This window comes from Juglans microcarpa x Juglans regia, chromosome 6D (genome assembly GCF_004785595.1).
Source record: "Juglans microcarpa x Juglans regia isolate MS1-56 chromosome 6D, Jm3101_v1.0, whole genome shotgun sequence".
NCBI classification, from domain to species: Eukaryota; Viridiplantae; Streptophyta; class Magnoliopsida; order Fagales; family Juglandaceae; genus Juglans; species Juglans microcarpa x Juglans regia.
In genome coordinates, this window is record NC_054604.1 from 26447306 (window position 1) to 26470262 (window position 22957).

The 22957-nt window shown below is 37.6% G+C and overlaps 1 protein-coding gene across 1 annotated transcript; it reads right to left on the reverse strand.

Moving 5' to 3' along the window:
• Positions 1-1755: 1755 nt before the first annotated feature.
• On the reverse strand, positions 1756-20294 carry LOC121234716 (secretory carrier-associated membrane protein 4). Its single transcript, XM_041130780.1, has 12 exons — positions 20084-20294; positions 17563-17676; positions 17413-17475; positions 17145-17178; positions 16921-17043; positions 15978-16040; positions 15798-15891; positions 11820-11865; positions 11660-11727; positions 9095-9143; positions 8549-8614; positions 1756-2084 (listed from the first exon to the last, which is right to left on the reverse strand). The coding sequence occupies exons 1-12, from the start codon at positions 20138-20140 to the stop codon at positions 2052-2054; spliced, it is 810 nt and encodes a 269-aa protein (XP_040986714.1). The 5' UTR covers positions 20141-20294; the 3' UTR covers positions 1756-2051.
• Between the last annotated feature and the right edge of the window lie 2663 nt (positions 20295-22957).

Here is a 22957-nt window from a genome sequence, read left to right on the forward strand (position 1 = left end):
ATCTCATCCTGCAGCTCTAGTTTTATAAATATTCTGATATGAGGTAGTTTAACAATATAAAAACAAATTAAATTGAGTTGATGACTCAGTAAAAAATTCATCATAACATAAACATACTTAACATAAGATTTTTCATAAATATTTCAAGCTAAGAACTTAAAATCATGATTGATCATACTGATGCTTATGCTATGCATGACTGGTTTATCTGAATTAAGTGACTAATCTGATTGATATGACTTATCTGGCTGGTCAACACACTTAATCCTATGTGCAAGGTTATGCACTAACTTCCTCTGCTATAGTAAAGCAAGCCGAATGTGCAGTACTCTGGCATACTGCAGTGGACCACTCTTAAGTCCATGACTTGCACACCCACCCTGAAACTACATTGTACTATGCATCTGAATGGTAATCTGATTAACTGTTATGAATTTATTTTACACTTGATTTTATGAAACCTTATGTGTTTTATGCAACGTGAGATGCACGAGATGCATAATATATACATAACTATAATATGCAGAATGAAATATCATGAATGATGTGCTTGCAAATATCATGACATGCGTGGTACATAAACACTAGTTTCGAAATAATTGACTTTAATAATAATAATATATATAACTAGCTAACGTATGATAATCCTAATTTATGATCAACCTACTTACCTTATAGCGTTGCTTCCTAAAATTTTCGACAAAAATCGATAAAAGTGTGGAACTTGGAGGTTTGTGGTTTTTTCCAAATAATAAATAGAAAAGAGATAGTTATAAAGAGATTTGGGAGAGGGTGACAACCAGTTTGAGTTAGACTCTGTTAATATAGGTCTAATAAAAATTATCAATATTTCAACTTTAAAATTATCGGACCGGGTCGTTACAACCAATTTGCTCTATTTGTTATTAAAAGGATATCTAATTTTCTATTTCATCTTACAACTCTTCAAAACTACCATGCATCCGATTTTTTTTTTTTTTTTTTTGCTTGTTTTCATAATGATAATTACTAGCCATACCAATTCAGTTGGTGTGGCTAATAATAATAATAATAATAAATAGAGAAATAACATTATTTAAGTAATTAGTTCTCCAAAATCAGTGGATATATATTTACCGATTATCAACCATGCATCATCTTCAGGTCGACCATCAAGACAGTTTAGTTGTAATGTACACGCTAGCCATGAAAAATATGACTAACAAGATTATAGATCGGTTTTCACCTATTTTTCATTCATCTTAAACTGTCAGAATTGAATAAGGTTGTTATTTGTCAATTATTTGTAGTTAGAATGAGCAACATGCCATTGTTTGTAGTTCATAATGCAAAATGTAATAGACTGCATTCTTTCCTTCTTAAAAGTTATTTTTTTATTTTTTTATTTTCCATTGAGTTCAAACAATATTTTGTATAGCTTTCATATTTTTTGGTTAATGGAGTGTTTTTTCCTAAGCATAATAGTTTATTGGTTTCGGAAATTTTGTGGTAAATGGTGGCAACTTGTACATTTATTGAAGGGTATTATCAGTAGCATATTGCAAGATCAATGGATAAACGAAATGAAAGGGTCAAAGCACAATTGCCATGCCAAATTTCTTGGCATCTTGAAGAAGCATACATCCCTGTAAAATCACTGTGTAAGAACGATATAAATGATTTCTATATATATGTGGATATATATCATCACTTCACTCGAGAAGTTGATAGGGCGGAGATATATCATTGACAGAGATTTCTAATGGATATGCACTAGCAAGATTTATATGCATTTATATATATATAATACACCAATCTTGTGAAATAGCAAAAGTAATTATGAACCTCAGGACAACGGGAAGGAAAACATAACTCTAAATAGATGCAAACTTTGCACCTACCATCTACCATCTATTCAGCATGCCAATCATTGAATTAACTCGTCCAGTCCTCACAAAACAACAACCAATTGTACCAGGAGAAATATGAAATATGAATATACCAAGAGCCGCCCTGAAAAGCAGGGATATGTTGTACAATACTACTAAATGGATCACAGCACCAGAATCACATCACTTGTTCCCCCTGAAATACATGTAAACTTTCTGCACAAACCAAAGAAATACGTAGACAAAGTCAGAAAGAGAACAAAATTCTGAAAGCAATGTGCATAAAAATTACTGTGTGTGTTTCATTCCCAACTGATCCCCAAGGGTGCATATGCTCTCAGCAAAAAGATATACGCAGAAACCAAAGTTGCCATTATGTATTTACATTCCATGTGGAGAAAAAACCTTCACGAATCTCTCAACCACTTTCAATTTATTAGGAACCAGGTGTTTGGGAACAATTTCCCAACTAATCCCAAGGGTGCAAATGCTCTCGGCAAGAAAATATATACGCGCAAACCAAAGTTAACATTAGATATTTACATTCCATTTATGTGGAGAAAAAACCTTCACGGATTTTTCAACCACCTTCCAAATGCTGATATTGCTGTAAGGGGCTATAGGTGTGTTGTAGTATGTGGCTCATATTAAGTGGAACACGTATATAGAGAAAGCAGGCTGACGCCGAGAGTGAAGCGGAGCGGAATGAGGAGAGCGTAGCATATTGAGCAGGGCATACTATTCATCATAATTGCCGCACGTAGTACAACAATTGGTATCATGAACTCAGGTCACGATGTCTGGGATTTCTTCTGCAAAATTCGACATGGTCAAGTTCAATGGATCTGGCAATTTAGGATTATGGCAGAGGAGGGTGAAGGATCTGTTAGTGCAGCAGGGCATGGTGAAGTCGTTATACGGAAGACAATCGGAAGGCATGGACGACATAGATTGGAAGGAACTGAAAGCGAAGGCTGTGGAACAAGCTTGATCTCAAGCAGAAACTATATGGTCTTAAGATGTCAGAGGGCACAGATCTGAAACAGCATATCAACGTGTTCAACCAGATCATCAGTGATTTGCAGCGAGTTGATGTGAAGTTCGACGACGAAGACGTGTTGATGTTATCGAATTCCCTACCTGCTTCTACGTACAAAAATTTGGTTACAACTCTGATGTAGGGAAAAGAACTCTCGATTTGGAGGAGATCACAAGTGCTCTATTAGGTTTTAATCAGAGGAAGAAAGCTAGTGATGAGAATTCACAGGCTGAAGGGCTTGTGGTGAGAAGTAATCAGGAACGTGGGTGAAGCAAGTCCCGGAGTGGATCGAGTAACAATAAAGCTCAGTCTAAATCCAGGAAGAGGAAGGACATACACTGTTATAAGTGCGGGAAAAAGGGGGCACATAAAGCGAGAATGTCCATAGAAAAAGAAGGGGGATACAGAGAATAGAGGGTTCATCAAAGTCCGCGAATGTAGTGGAAGAAGAAGACTCAGAGAGCGGTGACGGGGATATGCTTTTTGTTTCGTCCAGTTCAGATCATCTCACAAATTCTTGGATACTGGATTCGGCATGCTCTAATCACATGACACCCAATAAAGATTGGTTTAACACCTACAGGTTAGTTAATTTTGGTTATGTTCTGATGGGTAACGATGCTTCATGCAAAATTGTTGAAATGAGGAATATCAAAATTAAAATGTTTGATGGTGTTGTTAGAACGTTGTGTGATGTTAGACATATACCGAATTTGAGGAAGAATCTGATTTCATTGGGCACTTTAGACTATAATGGGTTTAGTTACAAGTCTGAAAGTGGAGTAATGAAGATGAGTAGAGGTGTCATGGAAGTGATGAAGGGGCAGAAATTAGTAGGAAATGCACCACAGTTGTAGGTGGAGTTGCAGCCGCAAAATCTGAGTCAAATAGCACGGTCTTGTGGCATATGTGATTAGGCCAAATGGGTGAGCGTGGGATGATGGAGCTTCATAAGAAAAATCTATTGAAGGGTGTCAAAACATGCAAGCTTGATTTCTGCAAGTATTATGTTCTTGGGAAATAGAATAAGGTGCAGTTCAAGACAGCCACACACAAGACAAAGGGGATTCTTGACTATGTTCATAGAGATGTTTGGGGGCCAGTAAGGGTAGTATCACAGGGAGGACAAATGTATTTCGTGATTTTCATTGATGACTACTCATGAAAGGTTTGGGTGTACTTCATGTGACACAAGTCAGAAACGTTTGCCAAGTTCAAGTTGTGGAAAGCTGAAGTAGAAAACCAGACAGGGAGGAAGATCAAATGCCTCAGGTCAGACAATGGTACTGAGTACACAGATTCAAAGTTCATGGAGTTGTGTGAGTAGCATGGGATCAAGAGACATTTCACAGTACGCAAGACACCATAGTAGAATGGTGTAGCGGAAAGGATGAACAGAACAATAGCTGAAAAAGCACAGTGTCTCAGGTTGAATGCAGGGGTTGCCAAGAACTTCTGGGTAGAAGCAATGAATATGGCATGTTTCTTGATTAACAGATCACCTAGGGCAGCACTAGATGGGAAAGTGGTAGAGGAGGTATGGACAGGCAGCGCAATAGACTACTCTTGTTTAAGAGTGCCTATGTGCTTGTTTCAAGCGAGGAGAGGTCGAAGCTTGATGCAAAGTCTAGACAATGTATTTTTCTGGGGTATCATAAAGGGGTGAAAGGCTTCAAGCTCTGGGATCCGAAGGCAAACAAGGTGGTGATCAGTAGATATGTGGTTTTTGATGAGAAAGCCATGTTGCAATGTACTCAAGAAGAAGAGAAACATGTGCCAGAAAATTGCAGCAACAATGAGCATGTGGTGCAGGTGGAGCTAGAGCCTATGATAGAGAAGAAATTGCTCAGAATGCAAGGAGTTCTAGCTCAAAGGATCAGCAGCATCACAGTACAGCTACAGACAGACCCAGATGCACTATCAGGCCACCCACCAGGTATGGTTTTGAAGATTTGGTTTCTTATGCACTCATTACTACTAGTGGGGATCCTACTACTTTTCAGGAGGCATTACACAGCCAAGAGAAAAGTAGACGGATGGGTGCTATGGAGGAGGAAATGCAATCTCTGCATAAGAACCAGACATGGGAGTTGGTGGAGCTTCCAAAGGGGAAGAGGGCGATAGGATGCAAATGGGTGTATAAGAAAAAAGAAGCAGTATCAGAAAAAAAAGGGTGAGAAGTTCAAGGCTCGTCTAGTAGCAAAGGTTACTCATAGAGGAAAGGGGTTGACTATGATGAGATATTTTCCCCAGTTGTCAGATACACTTCCATCAGGGCAGTGTTGGGTTTGGTAGCACATTTTGATATGCAATTGGAGCAGATGGATGTCAAGACAGCTTTTCTCCATGGTGATTTGGAGGAGCAGACTTACATGGTACAGCCAGAAGGGTTTAGTCAACCTGGACAGGAACACTTGATTTGTAAATTGAGGAAATCACTTTATGGGCTGAAGCAATCTTTGAAGCAGTGGTACAAGTGATTTGACTCCTACATACTCCGGATTGGCTACAGGAGATGTGAGTATGACTGTTGTGTTTATGTAAAGAGCCTTGATGATGATTCATTTATTTTTCTGTTACTTTATGTGGATGATATGTTGATTGCTGCAAAGAGTATGAGTGAGGTCAGCAAGTTGCAGACTTTGTTGAGTAGAGAATTTGACATAAAGGATTTGGGTGCGGCTAAGAAGATTCTTGGGATGGAGATTCGAAGGGATAGAGCTTCCAGGAGATTATGATTATCTCAGCGTAACTATGTTGAGAGTGTTAGAGAGGTTCAGCATGGATAATGCAAAACCAGTGAGTACACCTTTGGCGAATCATTTTAGATTGTTTACCGCTGAGTGCCCGAAGACAAATGATGAAGTGCAAGACATGTCAAAGGTTCCATACGCCAGTGCAACGGGTGCTCGATGTATGCTATGGTTTGTACAAGACTGGATTTAGCACAAGCAATCAGTGTGGTGAGCAAGTTTCTATCAAATCCAGGACGACAGCATTGGGATGCAATCAAGTGGATCTTCAGATACTTGAGGGGTACTACAGACTATGGCATCATGTTTTAGCAGACAACAGGGTGATCCTTCAGTTGTGGGATATGTGGATGCAAACTATGCAGGGGACTTGGATGACAGGAGGTCTACCACAGGTTATGTATTCACTCTTGTGGGGGGCCCTATTTGTTAGAGGTCCATGGTTCAGTCTCTAGTTGCACTATCTTCTATTGAGTCAGAGTATATGGCAGTGGCTGAGGCTACCAAGGAAGCCTTGTGTGGCTTACATGGTTGGTCAAGGAGCTGGGTATTCAGCAAGGTGGAGTTTAGTTGCATTGTGATAGTCAAGAGTGCCATTTATTTGGCAAAGAACCAGGTGTATCATGCGAGGACCAAGCATATAGATGTGAGGTTTCACAAGATCAGGGAATTGGTTTCTTCTAGTGAACTATTGCTTGAGAAAGTTCACATTTCTGAGAATGCAACAGACATGTTGACAAAGCCTGTTACCACAAATAAGTTCAAGCATTGCTTGGACTTGATTAATGTCTCCAGGTGCTAGATGGAAGACATCCCAACCTATTATCCCCTGTGGAGTTCTAGGTTATGTTTTCTCTTTTTTTTTTTCTCCTAAGGGGTGGATATTCGCCAAGGTGGAGATTGTTGTAGTATGTGGCTCATATTGAGTGGAACATGTATATAGAGAAGCAGGCTGATGCTGAGAGTGAAGCGGAATGGAGTGAGGGGAAAGTAGCATACCGAGCGGAGCGGAACGACTAGGGTTTAGTATAAATATATATGATGTAACCCTAATTCGAACTTAGTGAAAATTCAGCCCCATTCCTGTGGATGTAGGCACACTGCCGAACCACGTTAAATTCTGTGTGTTTTTGTTTTCTCTGTTCCGTACTATTCATCATAATTGCCGCACGTAGTACATCAAGGTGTTTGTTTCTGGTGAGGTACGGAATTCCAGGCAATATCTTTTCTCAACACACCCATTCCATGAGACCACATTTCTTTATTTGTGCTCTGCCCTCTTCACCATTTTAGCTTAACCCCGTACCCCCCCCCCCCCCCCCCCCCCTCCTTCTCTCATCTCCCTTCTCTTTAAACACAAAAAGATGCCCAAATAAGTGAATCCAATTCTTCTAATATTCAAAAAGGCACTTTCATTAACTGGCCTACCTATTTTTTTTTTATTGGCACTGGGTGTTTGAGAGCAACATTTCAACTAATCTCAGGGGTGCACAGGCACTTGACAAGGAATTTCCCGTAAGTGCACTTCGGGCAATTCAAGGAGAAAATGCCACAATCCAATAGCCCCTAGAGATTGTTTGCACTTAAGAGGATTCAAACCTTTAGACCTTGGAGGGAGCATACCATCAAGACCAAAGCCTTACTTGAGCCAACCCCTAGGGAGCTACCTATTATACAAATTGATAGGAATATCCTTCGCTTTCTATCGCAATTTTCCCTATTATAACTTAAGCAGCATGTAAATAAGACATTAAATATTTTTTTAGTAATCCTATAATGGGATCCATCAGAAAACCCAAGGGCTTGCACGCTGGGGCTTGCACAAATCATTTTTCATTTTTGTTTTTACCAGTAAACACATTTGATAGATTAAATATAGCATAAATGTTTGATATGCATTGAAAAAAATGTCAACTATGCACAATGAAACTGTCCGGAAGCAAATATGATCAATTAAGAGCCACAAAAGAATGCTTCCTCTGAATTTTAATATGGTCTCCAATCGAATCTACCATAGTGGCAAAACCAAGAGCAAGGAGTACCCTGCAGTCTGCATTTCCTACTATGACACATTAAACGCTCACTTTTAAAAATATGTCACCAGAATCCAGATCCCAAATGCCAATCCTCAAGGAACTCTTAATACAATGTCGCTTTTGAAACCTCTCTATGCCCAATTTCTACCAACTTACAACAGCAACCTCTGATCATTCAGAAATCCCTAAAAGGAACTCTCAACACAACTGTTCCAGATTCGGTAGCATCTATCATTCTGAAAGCCTTTTTACTCTATCAAAGTTTTAATCTATTCGTCTCAAAAGCCAAACTGGAAAATTGACATCATCCACCATAAAAAATAGCCTTCACTACATCAAACTGAATCATCTAACTGACTAAAGTGACACTGGAAAAGATGTACATTTTTAATTAGTCTGGAAAAGAAATATCATATACTACGAAAAAACATAAGACGTGTCAAACTAAATCATCTATAACCGATCATGAAAAAAAAAGCAGCACCAAATGCACATCATTGGTGCATGCCCAATGCAGTTTAGATCTACTTGACTCTCTTACAATTTTCTCATTTAACTTACATTCATTTTTATGGTAACATGATTTTACTTGTATATCTTGGTCACAAAGAACTTAAGAAAAAAAAAAACAAAGATTTCGGCAGCCAGGGGGAAAAAGAGAAAGTCAAGGGAGCAGGGGGGGAAAAGACACATAACTCACTACAGATGCCACCAATTTAAGTGCATGAATTGTATTGTACTTGAACCCAGAGGGAATAGAGGTAGATGGATCAGTTAATTGAATAAATGAGGGTCTACCATAATCACTCTTATGACTTTAGAAAAAGACAATGCATGTGTTCTGGTTCTAACCTGAAGTACCCATAAGCTTAGAAGTGACTCCAAGCAAAACAAGGCAAAACCAACTAAGTAGAATATCTGCAGGAAAACCAAATGAAACATTAGTTAAACCCTAACGCCAAGTCAAATGAGTTATAAGAACCTTGTACTAATATGTTGCACTTCCATGATGAAAAGTTAACATCAGATTCTGTTCCTAATACAATTTTGGTCGTCACTGTTCAAGGCCTCAAAGCAAGCAGCATCAGAAAGCAAGTATTATGTGACAGGAAGCATATAACTTGTAATAGTAGTGCCTTATGACACATAGCAGAAAACACCAGAAAGAAACAGTTTTTATTCAGAATAAAAATTTGGATGAGGGTAATTTTATACCTTAAAACATCGAGGGTAATTCAATCCAAAAAGGAAAAGATGATGTTTTTAGAGAAAAAAAAAAAAATCAAAATTCAGTGATAACTTTCCTTAAAATCATGGCAAAATCCTTGTGAGTTGTGCAATTACAGTTTCAATGTACACAGAAAATAAGAACCTCAATGCAGGCATTAACCAACTTACCCCAACCATTACATGGCCATCAAAGACATCAATTGCGGCAAGGATTCCCCTGAATTAGAAAAAAAAATTAAAGGCTTGATTATTATTTATGACATGAAAACAACATCATACAGTTATTGCAAGCCTCAATGCTCATCAACAAGCCTGGGTCGCTTTTACAAAGATAAAACGGAGAAGTAAAAAGCAAGTTATATATTGTGCTCTAAACATTGTAATTTCTGAATGATTGAAATTAAGTTCACTGCAGCACCAGGTAAAATAACCCATTTCCTTTACAATACTGAAAAAGGTTAAAAGGGAGAAGATTCAGTGATGGACATTCTACAAAAAGAAATAATGACCGAGTCCCTTAAAATTCCATTACTTTGTTCAATATATACTCTACCGAATCTTCATTTTTTAGGATACCGAACGCTTTGTTTGTTCAAAGGAGGTCGAACGCTTATGGGCATTTTTTGGAAGTAATTGACTATGGTGGTGGTAGGGGGGGTTGTGGTCTCTTAGCGATCCCGAAAGGAGTGGAAGGAAAGGGTTGGAAGAGCTTTTCTATGGAGTTAAAACAGAGTTTGGCTAAGAAGGCTCCAGTCCTTGCACCACAAATGAACAGAGAGGTAGAGATGGGGAAGGAGATTGTGAGGCAGTCCAAGTCATATGCAGAGGTGGCGGTGGGTGGTGTAGGGAAGAAGGTGACAGCGCATGGAGTTCCAAGTCATCCTCTGCCGGTTGAACAAAAACACAAAAAGGAAGGCATGACAGGGAAACTTTCGGAGGGACTTGGTCTGAAGAAGGAAGGGGCAAGACGCCAATTACCTGAAATGGATAACTATCAAGGAGAAAAAGAGTTGCAGAGGTATCTGCATAGTCTGAAAAAGGAGGTAACGGGCGTGAAGGAGGATTTTAAATTGTTTAGAAAGGAGATAAATTCTTGGATTTTTAAGATAATCAAAGGTTTGGGCCCGGGCTTGGGCCAACGTTTGAGGCCTCTAAAAATAGGAAAAAGAAAGTCTACTGGGTGTAGTAGTTTGAGGCCAGACAAAGGGAAAGCCAAACTTGGGCTGGGCCTCATAAGCCCACTTCGCCTTCCAAACCTGAAATGGAGGCCGAAGCTCCATTTGCCCGTGTTTGAGAAGGGCTCTACTTCTGGGTCAGTTTCACGGTCCAACGGAAGTCCTAGGCTAGAGGAGACCTTTATCTCGACGCCGGTGACAAACAACTCCTAAGTAGAAATGCACGCAAGCTTCCACGGAACACTTGGAGGAGGTTTCTAACTTGTCCCCAGTCATATTGGTGGAGAAGGCGATAGGTTGGGTATCAGAGAAGTCCATGACAGGAGCAGAGTTTGTGGAAGGCTTGGAGCATGGTGGGAAGACACAGATAACAACTATGGGACCCTTGGCTCTGGTTCCGTCATGTGATCATGGTGTAATGCTGACGTCTAAAGTAGGGTCCGTCGAAGCTGCACACACAAGGTCACTAGAGGTAAAAGGACTTGCTGCCAACCCAAAATCTCCAATGAAGAGTACCATTGGTGTTGTTGAGGAGGCACAAGATTTGAACAAGGGTTTATCGTTGGTAACGTTTGGAGCTACGTTGGGCGCTACATCAGGGGAAGACGTTGTCCCCTTGGTATCTCTTCCTCCATTAAACAATATAGATGGATCATCTTCGGATTGGGTTTTGTAAAAGGTTAATGAGATTCAGCATATTGTGGGAATCTCACATGTGAAGACCAGTTTAAAACTCTAATTATTGAGATTGAGGTGAGCCCCTCGCATGATACCAAATCAAGCTTTAAGAAAAGCAAGGAGTTGAAGCGTCTTTTTTGTGCAATCAACTATGACGCTAAGGGTGGAAGCTCAAGTCGAGGGCATAGAGGTTGATGCATGTTGGGTAGTCTTTTGGATAGAGGGTATTTTGGATGGAGGTTGGGCTATGGGAAACATTGGGTTGGGGTTGGGGAGGTGTGATTTATTCTAACTCGGGCTTGATGTATGTTGGGTAGTTTTTCGTGGGCTTTTGGGGCAATAGGAGCTTTCCAGTATGGGTTAAGGATTTTCTTGTATACATCTAGTGTACTTGGTTATTCCTATTGATATATATATAATACTTTTACTTATAAAAAAAAAAAAAAAATTAGGATATTATATTCAGCAAGGACTAATTAATACTTTTGACCAACTTCAGACATAAATTATAAAATTATACCATTAACTAAAACTGTTCATAAATATACCAGTCGCAGGACATGTGCTAAAAAGCAACTAAGAACTTGAGGAGTCTTTTATCAAATTGTGACACCTCAGATTTAATATGATAGAGTGGGGAGTTCCAACACTAACTGAGGGAAAAGTTTTTGCAGTTCATAATGACTCCAAAGGGATCCGATTGCAACAATGATTAGTCTTTTTGGAGTAAAAACCCAAATGTGGTTTGGCCTTTGCTTGGATTGTCACACAAGGTCCTTTCACAAGATACTTCATTACAAACATATTTGTGCAATATATTAAAATGGGAATCAAGACCATTTCAAGCTTAGTTCATACAGCTGAGAAAACAATAACTTACGTCAATGACTTCCCATGAAAGACAACTGGAGGTGCAATAGCAGCGAATATACAAAACCCAATGTGAATCTGCATTATGCCAAATTGATTAATGGACAGAAAAATATGCCACCCATTCATGAGGAGAATAACTAAAGGAGCATGTAAGATATGGCACGTACCAAGTAGAATAGGAAAAACCAACTGAACTTCATGGCACTATCTGTCCTGCATTGCAGACAAAACCATTTGCAACAACCATCAGCACTCGCAATGTCATACTTATATAAAGCTTTAATAAAATTGGGGAACCATCAGCATCTTTGAAAAAAAATGTCACACTTCTATGCAATGACAGTACAAATTCTTTAACTTCAAAGAAAAAAATATTAAATGTGTTTCCACTAACTAGGTTCATATCACTGACATCAAATATAGGTGTGTTCTCTCACCGGTTGAACGAGAAAATGATATCATTGCCACCTAACCAACCACGAAAGCCACAGAATATACAATACCCAAAAACAAAAACAAGAGAGAGAGAGAGAGAGAGAGAGAGAGAGAGATGGAAAATTCCAAAATTGCTATACTTTGTTGCGAAAGAATATCAAAACTTTTAGCAAAAAACACCAGCCAAAGTTCCAACATGAGATTCCTAAGACAAAAGAGTATTATAAAAAACAAATTAAAGATCAATCAATCAAGTGCAAAACATTTTGAGATGCTTAAATAAGCTATAATCACAAACCTTAGCATGGAATCTTCAGGAAGAGATTTTACATTCAAAAAGATGACCTGTTAAATGTCGTCCAAAAAATTTATCTTTCTTTTTTAGTAAGAATAAAGTTTTATTAATTGGAGGGAGGCAGAGCCTATGTACACAAGAAATATACACGGATTACACCTAGCATCATCTAGGAACTATAAATGGTGTAAAACAAATTGTGAAAACTAGCCCCATTACAATCAATAACTGAAGCACAAGAAAAAAGAGTGTTGAAGAATCTTTTCACTCACTGTCTCCGAAACACCTTTTTTTATCAGTAAACAAAATTTTATTGATCATAAGAATAGGCAAAGGCCCAGGTATATGAGACAATATACAAGAGCGTCGCTTGAGCGTGCTAGTTTAGCAATACAAGAAATTCATGGAAACTCAGTCATTGAAATCAATTACAACCGACCAATGAAGTAAAGTATTGAAAAATAATTTCCTACGCTTTTCTATTGATTGCTCTCAATCTTTGAAGTTTCTGTCGTTCCTTTCCCTCCAAATGCCCCACCATAAACATATTGGGATCATCTTCCATATTGTTGTAGCAAGAGTTACCCTAAAGGCCTCTCTAAGAAGATAAGAGATCGATCACCCTTCTCGGCATCACCCAAGCTAGTCCCACCCAAGTGAAGACGTCATTCCATAATGTCGTGGCAATCTCATAGTGAAGTAATAAATGATCAACTGACTCTCCACTCTTTTTGCACATACAACACCACTCCATGACAATAAATCTACGTTTCCTTAAATTGTCGTGTGTGAGTATCTTCCCCAATGAAGCTATTCATACAAAGAAGAGTGCATTTAAGGGTGCCCTTGTCTTCCAAATACTCTTTCATGGGAATGGGTTTGTTGTATGTGTGTTCATGGCTCGATAAAAAGAGTGAATGGTGAACTTCCCTTTCTTGTAGTGACGCTAGAAAATCTTGTTAGCAACTTCCCTCCTCATGCGAGTGGAATAAATGAGATCACAAAACTCTGATATTGTGTTGACTTCCCAATCATGTGCATTTCTAAAGAAATTGACATTCCATTGAGGAGTACCATTTGATGTAACCAACAAGTCCGCAATGTAAGCTTCTTTCATTCTTGCTATGCCATAGACTTCTGGATAAGCTTCCTTGAGTGCATATCACCACACCATATGTCATGCCAAAATTTGATTTTGAGTTTGCCACCCACCTCAAACTGGGTATTTCTATAGTATGCATCCCATCCTCTTCTTATGTGCTTCTCAAAGCCCCACCCCATATGGCCCATTTACCTCATTTGAGCACCAACCTCCCCATGCTTCATTGTACTTTGATTCTATTATATTTCTCCACAAGGTCCCCCATTCTTGATGGTATCTCCATAATCATTTGCCCAACAAAAACCTTATTAAAAACATGTAGATCCCAGATATCCAAACCTCCTTCTGAAATGGGGGAGCATATTGTGGCCCATTTTACCAAGTGAAACTTAAACTCATCATCCATCCCCCCCATAAGAAGTCTCGCTGAAGTTTCTCCATGTGTTGGGTCACCTTGGTAGGAAGTGGGAAAAGTGATAAGAAATAAGTCAACAAGTTGGATAGAGTACTTTTAATTAAAGTAACATTGCCACCTTTGGATAGGTACATCCTCTTCCAGCTAGCCAATTTCCACTCCATTTTCTCTAATACATCATCCCAAATTGATTTCGATTTGAATGGTGTACCCAAGGGGAGGCCAAGATATTTTATCCGCAAATGTGATAACTTACATCCCAATATGGAAGCCATGCTCTCCAAATTAGTAACATCTCCCACCGGAACTACTTCTGATTTGATCAAGTTCACCTTCAATCCCGAAGTAGCTTCAAACAAAGAAGAAGAGCCCTCAAAGCTTGAATATGATCAATTTTGGCCCCAAAAAATTAGTGTCGTCAGAAAATAACAGATGAAATATACTTTAGTCCCCCACTAAAAATCCACAGAGGAAACTGCCCTCCACAACTCCTAAGATCATCTTGCCAAAGGCTTCCATTACAAAAACAAATAGTAGTGGAAAACGAGGATCACCTTATCTTAATCCCCATGAGCTTTTAAAGAATCCCATGGGAGTGCCATTCACCAAGATAGGGAAACAAGCTGTTGAGATGAAATGAGTAATCCATGAACACCATTTCAAACCAAAGCCACATCGCCCGAGCATGTAAAGCAAAAAGCTCAAATTGACCCAGTCATAAGCCTTTTCCATGTCTATTTTACACAAAAGTTCCGGCTCTCCCGATTTAAGTCTACTATCCAAACATTTGTTTGCAATAAGTATCAAGTCAAGAATTTGTCTTCCTCTAACAAAGGCATGTTGAGGCTTGGATATTAGCTTCTCCATCATCAAGCTCAATCTATTTGCCAACACTTTCGACATGACTTTGTACATCTCACTCACCAAGCTAATAGGTGAATAATCTTTTACCTCTACTGCACTGGGTTTTTTGGGAATGAGATCAATAAAAGTTGCCTTGAGACTTTTTTCAAACCTTCCATTTTCATGGAATTCATGAAAGACACCCATAATGTCAAACTACTCAACAAGTTTAAAAAAAGCCATAGAGAAGCCATCCGAACCTGGAGCTTTGTCACCAACCATAGAGAAGCCATCTTTGATCACTTCCACACCTACCATTCCTCTCCATCCAAAGGCACCACATCATACAATGAGGAATCGTTATCCAAACTGCAGCATTATGAATATTACCCAGAAGACCCTTGCAACACCCAAACAACTCCACTATCCTTCTAGGCATAACCCCATGCTGCTCTGGTCCGATTAAAAACCAAAAAAGGATCTTTTAACGCCAGCATAGAAGAAATTATCATGTTATTGCTCCAGCTGACCCAATAACAAAAGAAAGAGCACATAATGTCATCACACTAAATGTCCCCACATTAACCAATATCAGTAATTGTGACTTAGCTCAAGGAAAAAAAAAAAAAAAAAAAAAGCAATTGTGACATAATTATCAGCTTGAGAAGGAGAGTGGACTTGGTGGTTCTATGTCATCATTTCTTCCAGAGTAAAAGGAAAGACTGCAGCTTTTCTTTTTTTATGCATCAAATTAGCTTCAACCTCCATTACACCACCATAACCTCTACCATGCATATCAATGCCAATGCTTGAACAACATTGATCTGCATGTTCGGTTAAGACAACCATATATAAAAATTATGCATATAGTGTGCAAGTAAAGAGAGACAACCATATCAAGAGGGAAGGTCAAAACATGCAAATTGGAAAGTAGTCCGCAAACAAGAAATTTAGTTTTCATCGAATTATTAGTCTTATTGTGATAAATAAAATCCTTCACAACGATTAAATATGTTATGTATGATCCTTCTTTCTCTGCATTGTTCAATACTAACCTCATAGCACGGTAGAGAGGCCTGTACCACAGCACATAAGACAACGGGCATCCAAGGAGAGCATAGATCGTTGCAAGGAAAAAAATTTTGACACCTGCAGCGAGTGAACCTTGTCAGAAGATCCAAATTGCACTCAACCCAATATTATTGCATGGATATGATTAAAAAGGAGAAACTCACCCCCGCCTCTGATCCAGCACACCATCACAGCAATCACATTAAAAACAAGACAAAGAACTATACCTGCACAAACAGCCAACTAAAAATGAAAAGACAGTAGATTGAGAATTAGGAAGATGTTGCTCACAGCTTAGTAATTCTCCTACATTTGCCTTTCTATGTTGTAGTCTTTTGGTGCTTTGAAATATGTACATAATAACCAAAAAAACAACTATCACATGTGCCAATCCCTTCATTTCAGTAGAAACTTTCAACAAAAAGGCCAAATTAAAAAGTTTTTCTTTTATTGGCACCAGGTGTCCAAGAACAACGTCCCAACTAATCCCAAAGCCCTTAGCAAGGAGTTTCCCGCAAGTGCACCTCGGGTAATTCAAAGAGAAAATCCCCCAGTCCAATGGCCCCAAGAGATTGTTTGCACCCAAAGAGATTTGAACCTTAGACCTGGGGGAGCATCCAAGCCCAAGGCCTTTACCACTTGAGCCAACCCCTAGGGGTTCAAATTAAAAAGCTTCTTAAAAAACAAAGGAAACAATTTAACAATATTTTAAAAGGAATGAGCTTACAAAAAGAATATAAATCTACAAAGAAAGAAAAAGCAAAGTTGTAAAATTTTACACGATGCTCGCTACATGGGGAAAATCGTATGAAGACTTTCAGTGTTGTATATAGTTTCTCTAAGAAACCCAAATGAAGGCATGCTTAAATTAAAGAAACAATACTCCATATCAAGCTGCATGTTATAATATTTTTTTTTTAAGTAAAATATTATAAATATATCAATAAGAGGAACTAAGTACACTGGACGTATACAAGAAAACACCTAGCCCATACTAGAGAGCTCTAATGACATAAAAAGCTCGTGAAAATTAGAAATCTATCCAAAATACACATTGAAGAGTTATAATATTAGCATAGATGGAAATATATGGTGTCCCTCCCATACCTAGCCAACTTGCAAAAGCCAAATACTGCAGCCTTTGAGCATGGACCGGTATTTCATTAGCTATATCATGATGAATAATCGGGAAAAATGGAGGCCAATTTTTATCATCGTTAGGGACACCAGCTGATATACAAAATTGAAAACAGAATTAGCGATTTAAAGTATAGCAAAACAGGTTTAAAAATTCATAATGGCCTGTAGAATTTGAATGTTGTGGCATAAACCTTTAGCAACAGCATCTTCTCTCCGTCTTATGTCCTGTCAATTTCAAGAGTACATTAAAATACAAGAATCAATGATCAAAGTACTTAAAATATTCAAGGGCAAGCAGAAGCAAGCAATTATATCAAACAGGCTTCACAAACTGTAAGCAAATCATTGCTAACTAAGGCAACAAAATCTTCATGTTTAGAAATGAACAATAAAGAAAAATCTTACTTTCTAAAAATAAACTTCGAGACAAACACTAGAACATATAATTGCAAAACTAACCTTTTCCCTCCGTTTGAGATCTGCTTCCCAAGATGCAAGCTCTTGCTCTTTGCTCTTAGAACCCTACATAACCATCCCATCAAGTACATAAATCTCTCAAAAGTTTCAAAAAACAGAACAGAATAGTAAAGCAAATGGTGACTTCAGTACATTCATTGTATCCAATGGTATGTCCACTGTTGCATCATGTTTCTGCCCAAAGCCAAAGGTTTCAGATCCCAATGTTGGAATGCGTGGCTTTGATCCAGGAGCAGCAGATCCCTTCTGCAAAAGAAAAAAAAAAGTTCCCAAAGGATGACACAATGAATAATTGATTCAACCATCACATATTTAAATGATAAATAAAGGGATATTCAATGCTGAAATTTGTAGTGGCCCTGCAAGCATGCCCAACAATGAAGTCATAAAAATACCAGTGCAGCTTATTTTAAATTTGCAGATGAAGTGGCAAAATTTTAGTAGTTTTTTTCATTAGCAGCAAGAATGTCTCCAATGGACACACATGCTTCGACAATCACAGGTCCTTGCATTTAAGTGCATGACATGAAGAACCAGTTTGGTATAGAACTTCATAAAGGTAAAATCTGGGCAATGCAATGCACCTTATTCCATATTCCATCGCCCAACTCATGGAAATTAATTTAAGGTACAAAGCAAATGAACAATCAATTTCACCATACACAATGCCATCCAAACATGGTGATCATCTAACCTATGAAAAGATCATTTATCTTTTAAGATTTTAATTAATATTTTCAACTTTAAACAGAAATTTCCAAAATCTAATCTATCAAAAGACTTTGATATTTAGATATTTTAAGTATTTACAGATTTTGAATTTTTTGACAAGTACAAGCTTCCATATTTTTTTTCTTATTACAAGTCATCACCAATAAGAGTTAAACTTAGTACCAATTGCAACCCTTCCCTAAATTACAACAAAAGCAAAGCCCAGATAGATTAGGATTTTTTTTTAAAAAATTCAAAACCAAAAATATTGAATTTTTTACTAACTTATCTTTTCTCGGGGGAGAAGAAATGAGAAATTATATTTCCCAGACTGTTATTTTGGTCTTACTAAAATTCTAGCCATCCATGAAACCTATCAGAACATATATGGACCTAATAGATAGTTCAGCTTTTGATCTTGCACAAAGAAAATGGAACACATTAGAGGGATTATTCCCTTTTTGTCTTTTCAAATAGCAATGATTGCCTTACTAGGTTTTTCTATGATACAATATACACACACTGAAGGAATAAAAAGCCAAGAGACCAAAACAATGAGTCATTAAAAGAACCATAGCTCAATGAAAGATGAGTAATGCTAGAAACTACAACACCATCCCACTCTGTATATGTGACAGCATTTAATTAAGTAGGCAAATTTTACATCCCACTATGATGAGGTGGTATTGCCCATCAACCTTTGAGTTTTTTGTTAAAAAAATAAAAGATTATTCAAGGGTGATAAAAATGTCACATTTTACATAGTATGATGAAAGTGGGATGGGAGTGTAGTATGCAATAATACTCAATTAAGTATAACTCAATGACTGCCTCGTTAGTATGAGTGGGATGATGGTGGGACAGTAATATAGTTTCTAACATTGCTCTTACGTGCTTCAATTGTGTCGATAAAACCCAAAAAAATAAAAAATAAAATGCGACACTTTTATCTTGCCTTGTTTGAATTCAAAACTCACATTGACTCATCTCATCTCATCATTATAACTTTTTCAAATTACCACACAAAATATAATAAACAATTCAACTTTTTCGAATCCCAAAACAATTTTCCCAAATTTCCACACAAAATATAATAAACAATTCAACTTTTTCAAATCACAAAACAATTTTCTCAAATTTCCACACAAAATATAATAAACAATTCAATTTTTATTTTACAATTCACAAACCATCTCAACTCATCTCAGAATCCAAACCACTCCTTACTCTCACCCTACTTAGTTTAGTCTCATCCCACTTTATTGTACTATGTAAAATGCAAGACTTTTTATCACCCTTGAATTATCTTTTATTTTATTAAAGAAAAATTCAAAGGTTGATGGCCATGCCACCTCATCGTGGGATAAGAGTGTAGTATGTAAAAGTTTCCAATTTTAGATTTCTAATTTTCTTTTTACTTGTCTCAAGAGTCAACTTGTTTCAAAATTCGAATTTCATAACGACACTTTTAAAAGATTAATTATTAACTGCCTTTCAAAACTTCTCGATGCTTGACCCAAATTTCGTGAACTATTGTTTTGATCGGTAAGAAGAACGTATTGCGCAGGGAATACGAGGGAATATGGTTCCAAATTATTTGAAAAATTCAAACATGTTAGCCACATTATTCCAGCTTCTCACCAAATTTAGAATGCAAGGCAGATATTTCCCACGTTCATCTACCCAATATTTTCATCAATTTTCTCCGCAACTAAAAGGATCAAAACGCGGGAGTTCCAGATCTAGCTCAAAGCCGCGCGAATACCCAAACTAACCCTCCCAACATATGAAAGATAGTAATCCAGATCACACAAAAGACACTAAAACCAAGAGGAAAAGCCTTAAAAGACGAAAATGAAGAGCCGAAATGAGGGTAGATCCCAGAGGGTAAAAATTGGAAATGAAAACCAAAAAGGGGAGAGAGAGAGAGAGAGAGAATTACCGAGAAGGGATTGACCTCTTCCTCGTCGAATGGATTGGGGTCGTGGTGCCGATTCATGGTGTCTCTCTCTGTCTCCTTTTCAGATCCCTAAATTTTCGCAGAGAAAAAAACTCCGAACAGTGTGCAAAATTCTCACAGACCAGTGAGAGAGAGAGAGAGAGAGAGAGAGAGCGCCCGTGTGCACGTCACTTTAATTCGGCTTGTTTGCAACGCGGGATTTAAGTTTAATGATTCTATATATTTGCACTTGGATATGAAAATATTTACTTAAATTGCCCTTGCTTTGTTTTTCTTGCTATTCAAAAGTGGGAAGTTCAATGCCATATTTATGACCGGTTTGAATAAACAAAATCAAATCATCTCATTTTATTTTATCTCATTTTATTTTATTGTTATAATTTTTTTAAACTTTCACTTAAAATATAATAAATAATTTAATTTTTTCAAATCTTAAAATAAAAATTATATAATTCAAATCTAATAATATTTTATTTAATTTTTAACAAAATATCTCATCTCATATGAACTACATAATCAAACGAGATCTAGCTAGTTTGAAATAAAAAAAAAATCTCATCTCATCTTATCTAATTATTATAAATTTTTTAAATTTTTACACAAAATACAATAAATAATTTAATTTTTAAAATTTTAAAATAATAATAATATTAAAAAATAATATTATAACAATATTTTTTTTAATTTTTAACTTTTATCTCAACTCATTTCGCCTTAACTTATCGTCAAAACCTACCTTAAGTACAGAAAATAGTAGAGTAGACTCCCAAGTCTGGAAGGGTGACATTCGCAATCACCCAAGTGTACGTCAGGTTCTTTGCAGCATGGTATTAGAGGGACTGCCAAGAAACAATTATGGATTGATGATATAATAAATATGTAAAAGTTTACCGGCACTAGCCATAATCCTCCAACATAAATAAAAGTTTTTGACAAATTATTCATAACAATACATTAAATAAAAGTATAAAATAATTGTTAAAAAAACAAACGGACAAACATGGACTAACCACTGCCCTTACTAAAGTGGCCCAATACCAATTCCACTCTTAGCTACAACCTACACTACTAACGATAAAAACTTAAACTAAAATAGATAATAATATCCTAAACAAATTAAAAAGACATGCAAATAACCTCCAAAGACGTGACCTAGGCTCACAACATACCCCCTTCAAAAGACCTTGTCCTTAAGGTTTGGGAAATTTTTGCCAAAGCTCATCCAAAATCTTTTCAAGTAATATTGCCATTCATGTCCTCATGAGATGTGTCCTCCTCAATTCCTTACAACAAATAAATTTTTAGCCTATTACATTGATGTTCGGATTGAAACTTTTCATCACAATAATAGCAAAGGTTTCAGTCTCTTATCTCCTACATCTAAGCAGGGGAAATTCGTTTAATAGATAAGGGTGGGCCCTCTATTTTGGTTGTTGGTAGTGAGGTTTGGTTGATCTTTTAATTCTAGATGTGGTGGAAGAGTAGGTAGTCTTAATAAGGGAGCTGGGGCAGGAAGATCGGGCGGGTTAGGTCGTTGTGGTAAGCTAGGTAGGGAGCGGTGTGGAGTTTTCTGCTGGACTTATTCTTTTTGCAAATGGGCTGACTCAAAGGCTATCGAAAGAGTTGTAGGCTGGAACATGGTGACGACAATTCTCAAATCATCATGTAAGCCATTAAGAAAGGTAATGATGCGAAACTCTTCGATGAGTCTACTAACTCGACTAGATAAGAGCTTGAATTGAGTTTGATATTCTTCAACACTGGACACTTGTCGGAGCTTAGTAAAACCTCCTACTGGATCTTTATAAGGCAAGGGACCAAAGCGAATTTTAAGGGTTGAAACAAACTCCTCCTAAGTGTGGACTGGACTCGAATCCATGAGCCAATAATACCAAGAAATAGATTTTCCTTCCATATGGAATGATCCAATTTGGAGTTGGTGATCATCAATGGTATCACAATAGGCAAAAAATTGTTTGCCCTTGAGGATCCACTCGATGGGCTTAACTCCATCAAATCTAGGAAAATCCAACCGCAAGGTACAGGCCTAAATTCCTCCATGTCCTTCAAATAGAGGGTTGTCATTGATCTTTACGATACTGCCTCCACCACGAGAAGAACCTTCTTCGGAGTTAGCATTTCCCACCGTAAGAGATAATTGATCATAACTAGTCGCAAAGTTGCTAAGTTGCTACAATACATTTTCCAACAATTGTTGTTGGCAAACTTATTCATCTTTCAAATGCTTAGTCTCCCCTTTAAGGTTAGCCACAATTTCGAGAGTTGTGCGTTGCGAGTTCCTTTAGCCATGTCACAAGAACATGGCTCTGAGACCACTTGTTATGGGTTTACTAATATAAATATGTAAAAGTGTACTGGTAGTTCGTGGAGCCAGGATCCCTCCAACATAAATCAAAGGTTTGGAAAAATTTCTTGTACTTTGCATTCATAACATCAGTACATTAAATATAAACATAAAATAACTGCTAAGAGAAATAAATGGAAAACATGACTGACATGGGCCTAACAACTACCCTTATCTAACCCAAGATACTAAAGTGTGCCCAAGACCAGTTCCCCTACTAGCTATAGCCCCGACTAATAATGGTAACAACTTAAACAAAATATACAATAATACCTTAAACAAATCTAAACAAATTAAGAAGTCTCATCAATGGCGTAGCCCTACAAATAACCCCCAAAGACGTGACCTGTATAAACGAGTTAGGAATATGTCTTCCAAGAAAAAACTGAGCATCTCGCCCATGAATGTATCAGTGGAGGTTGCTAGTCAACCCCGCCGACAGCCATGAATCCCTTAAGCTGGACTTGTCGGAGGCTTGGCAGCCCCCAAAA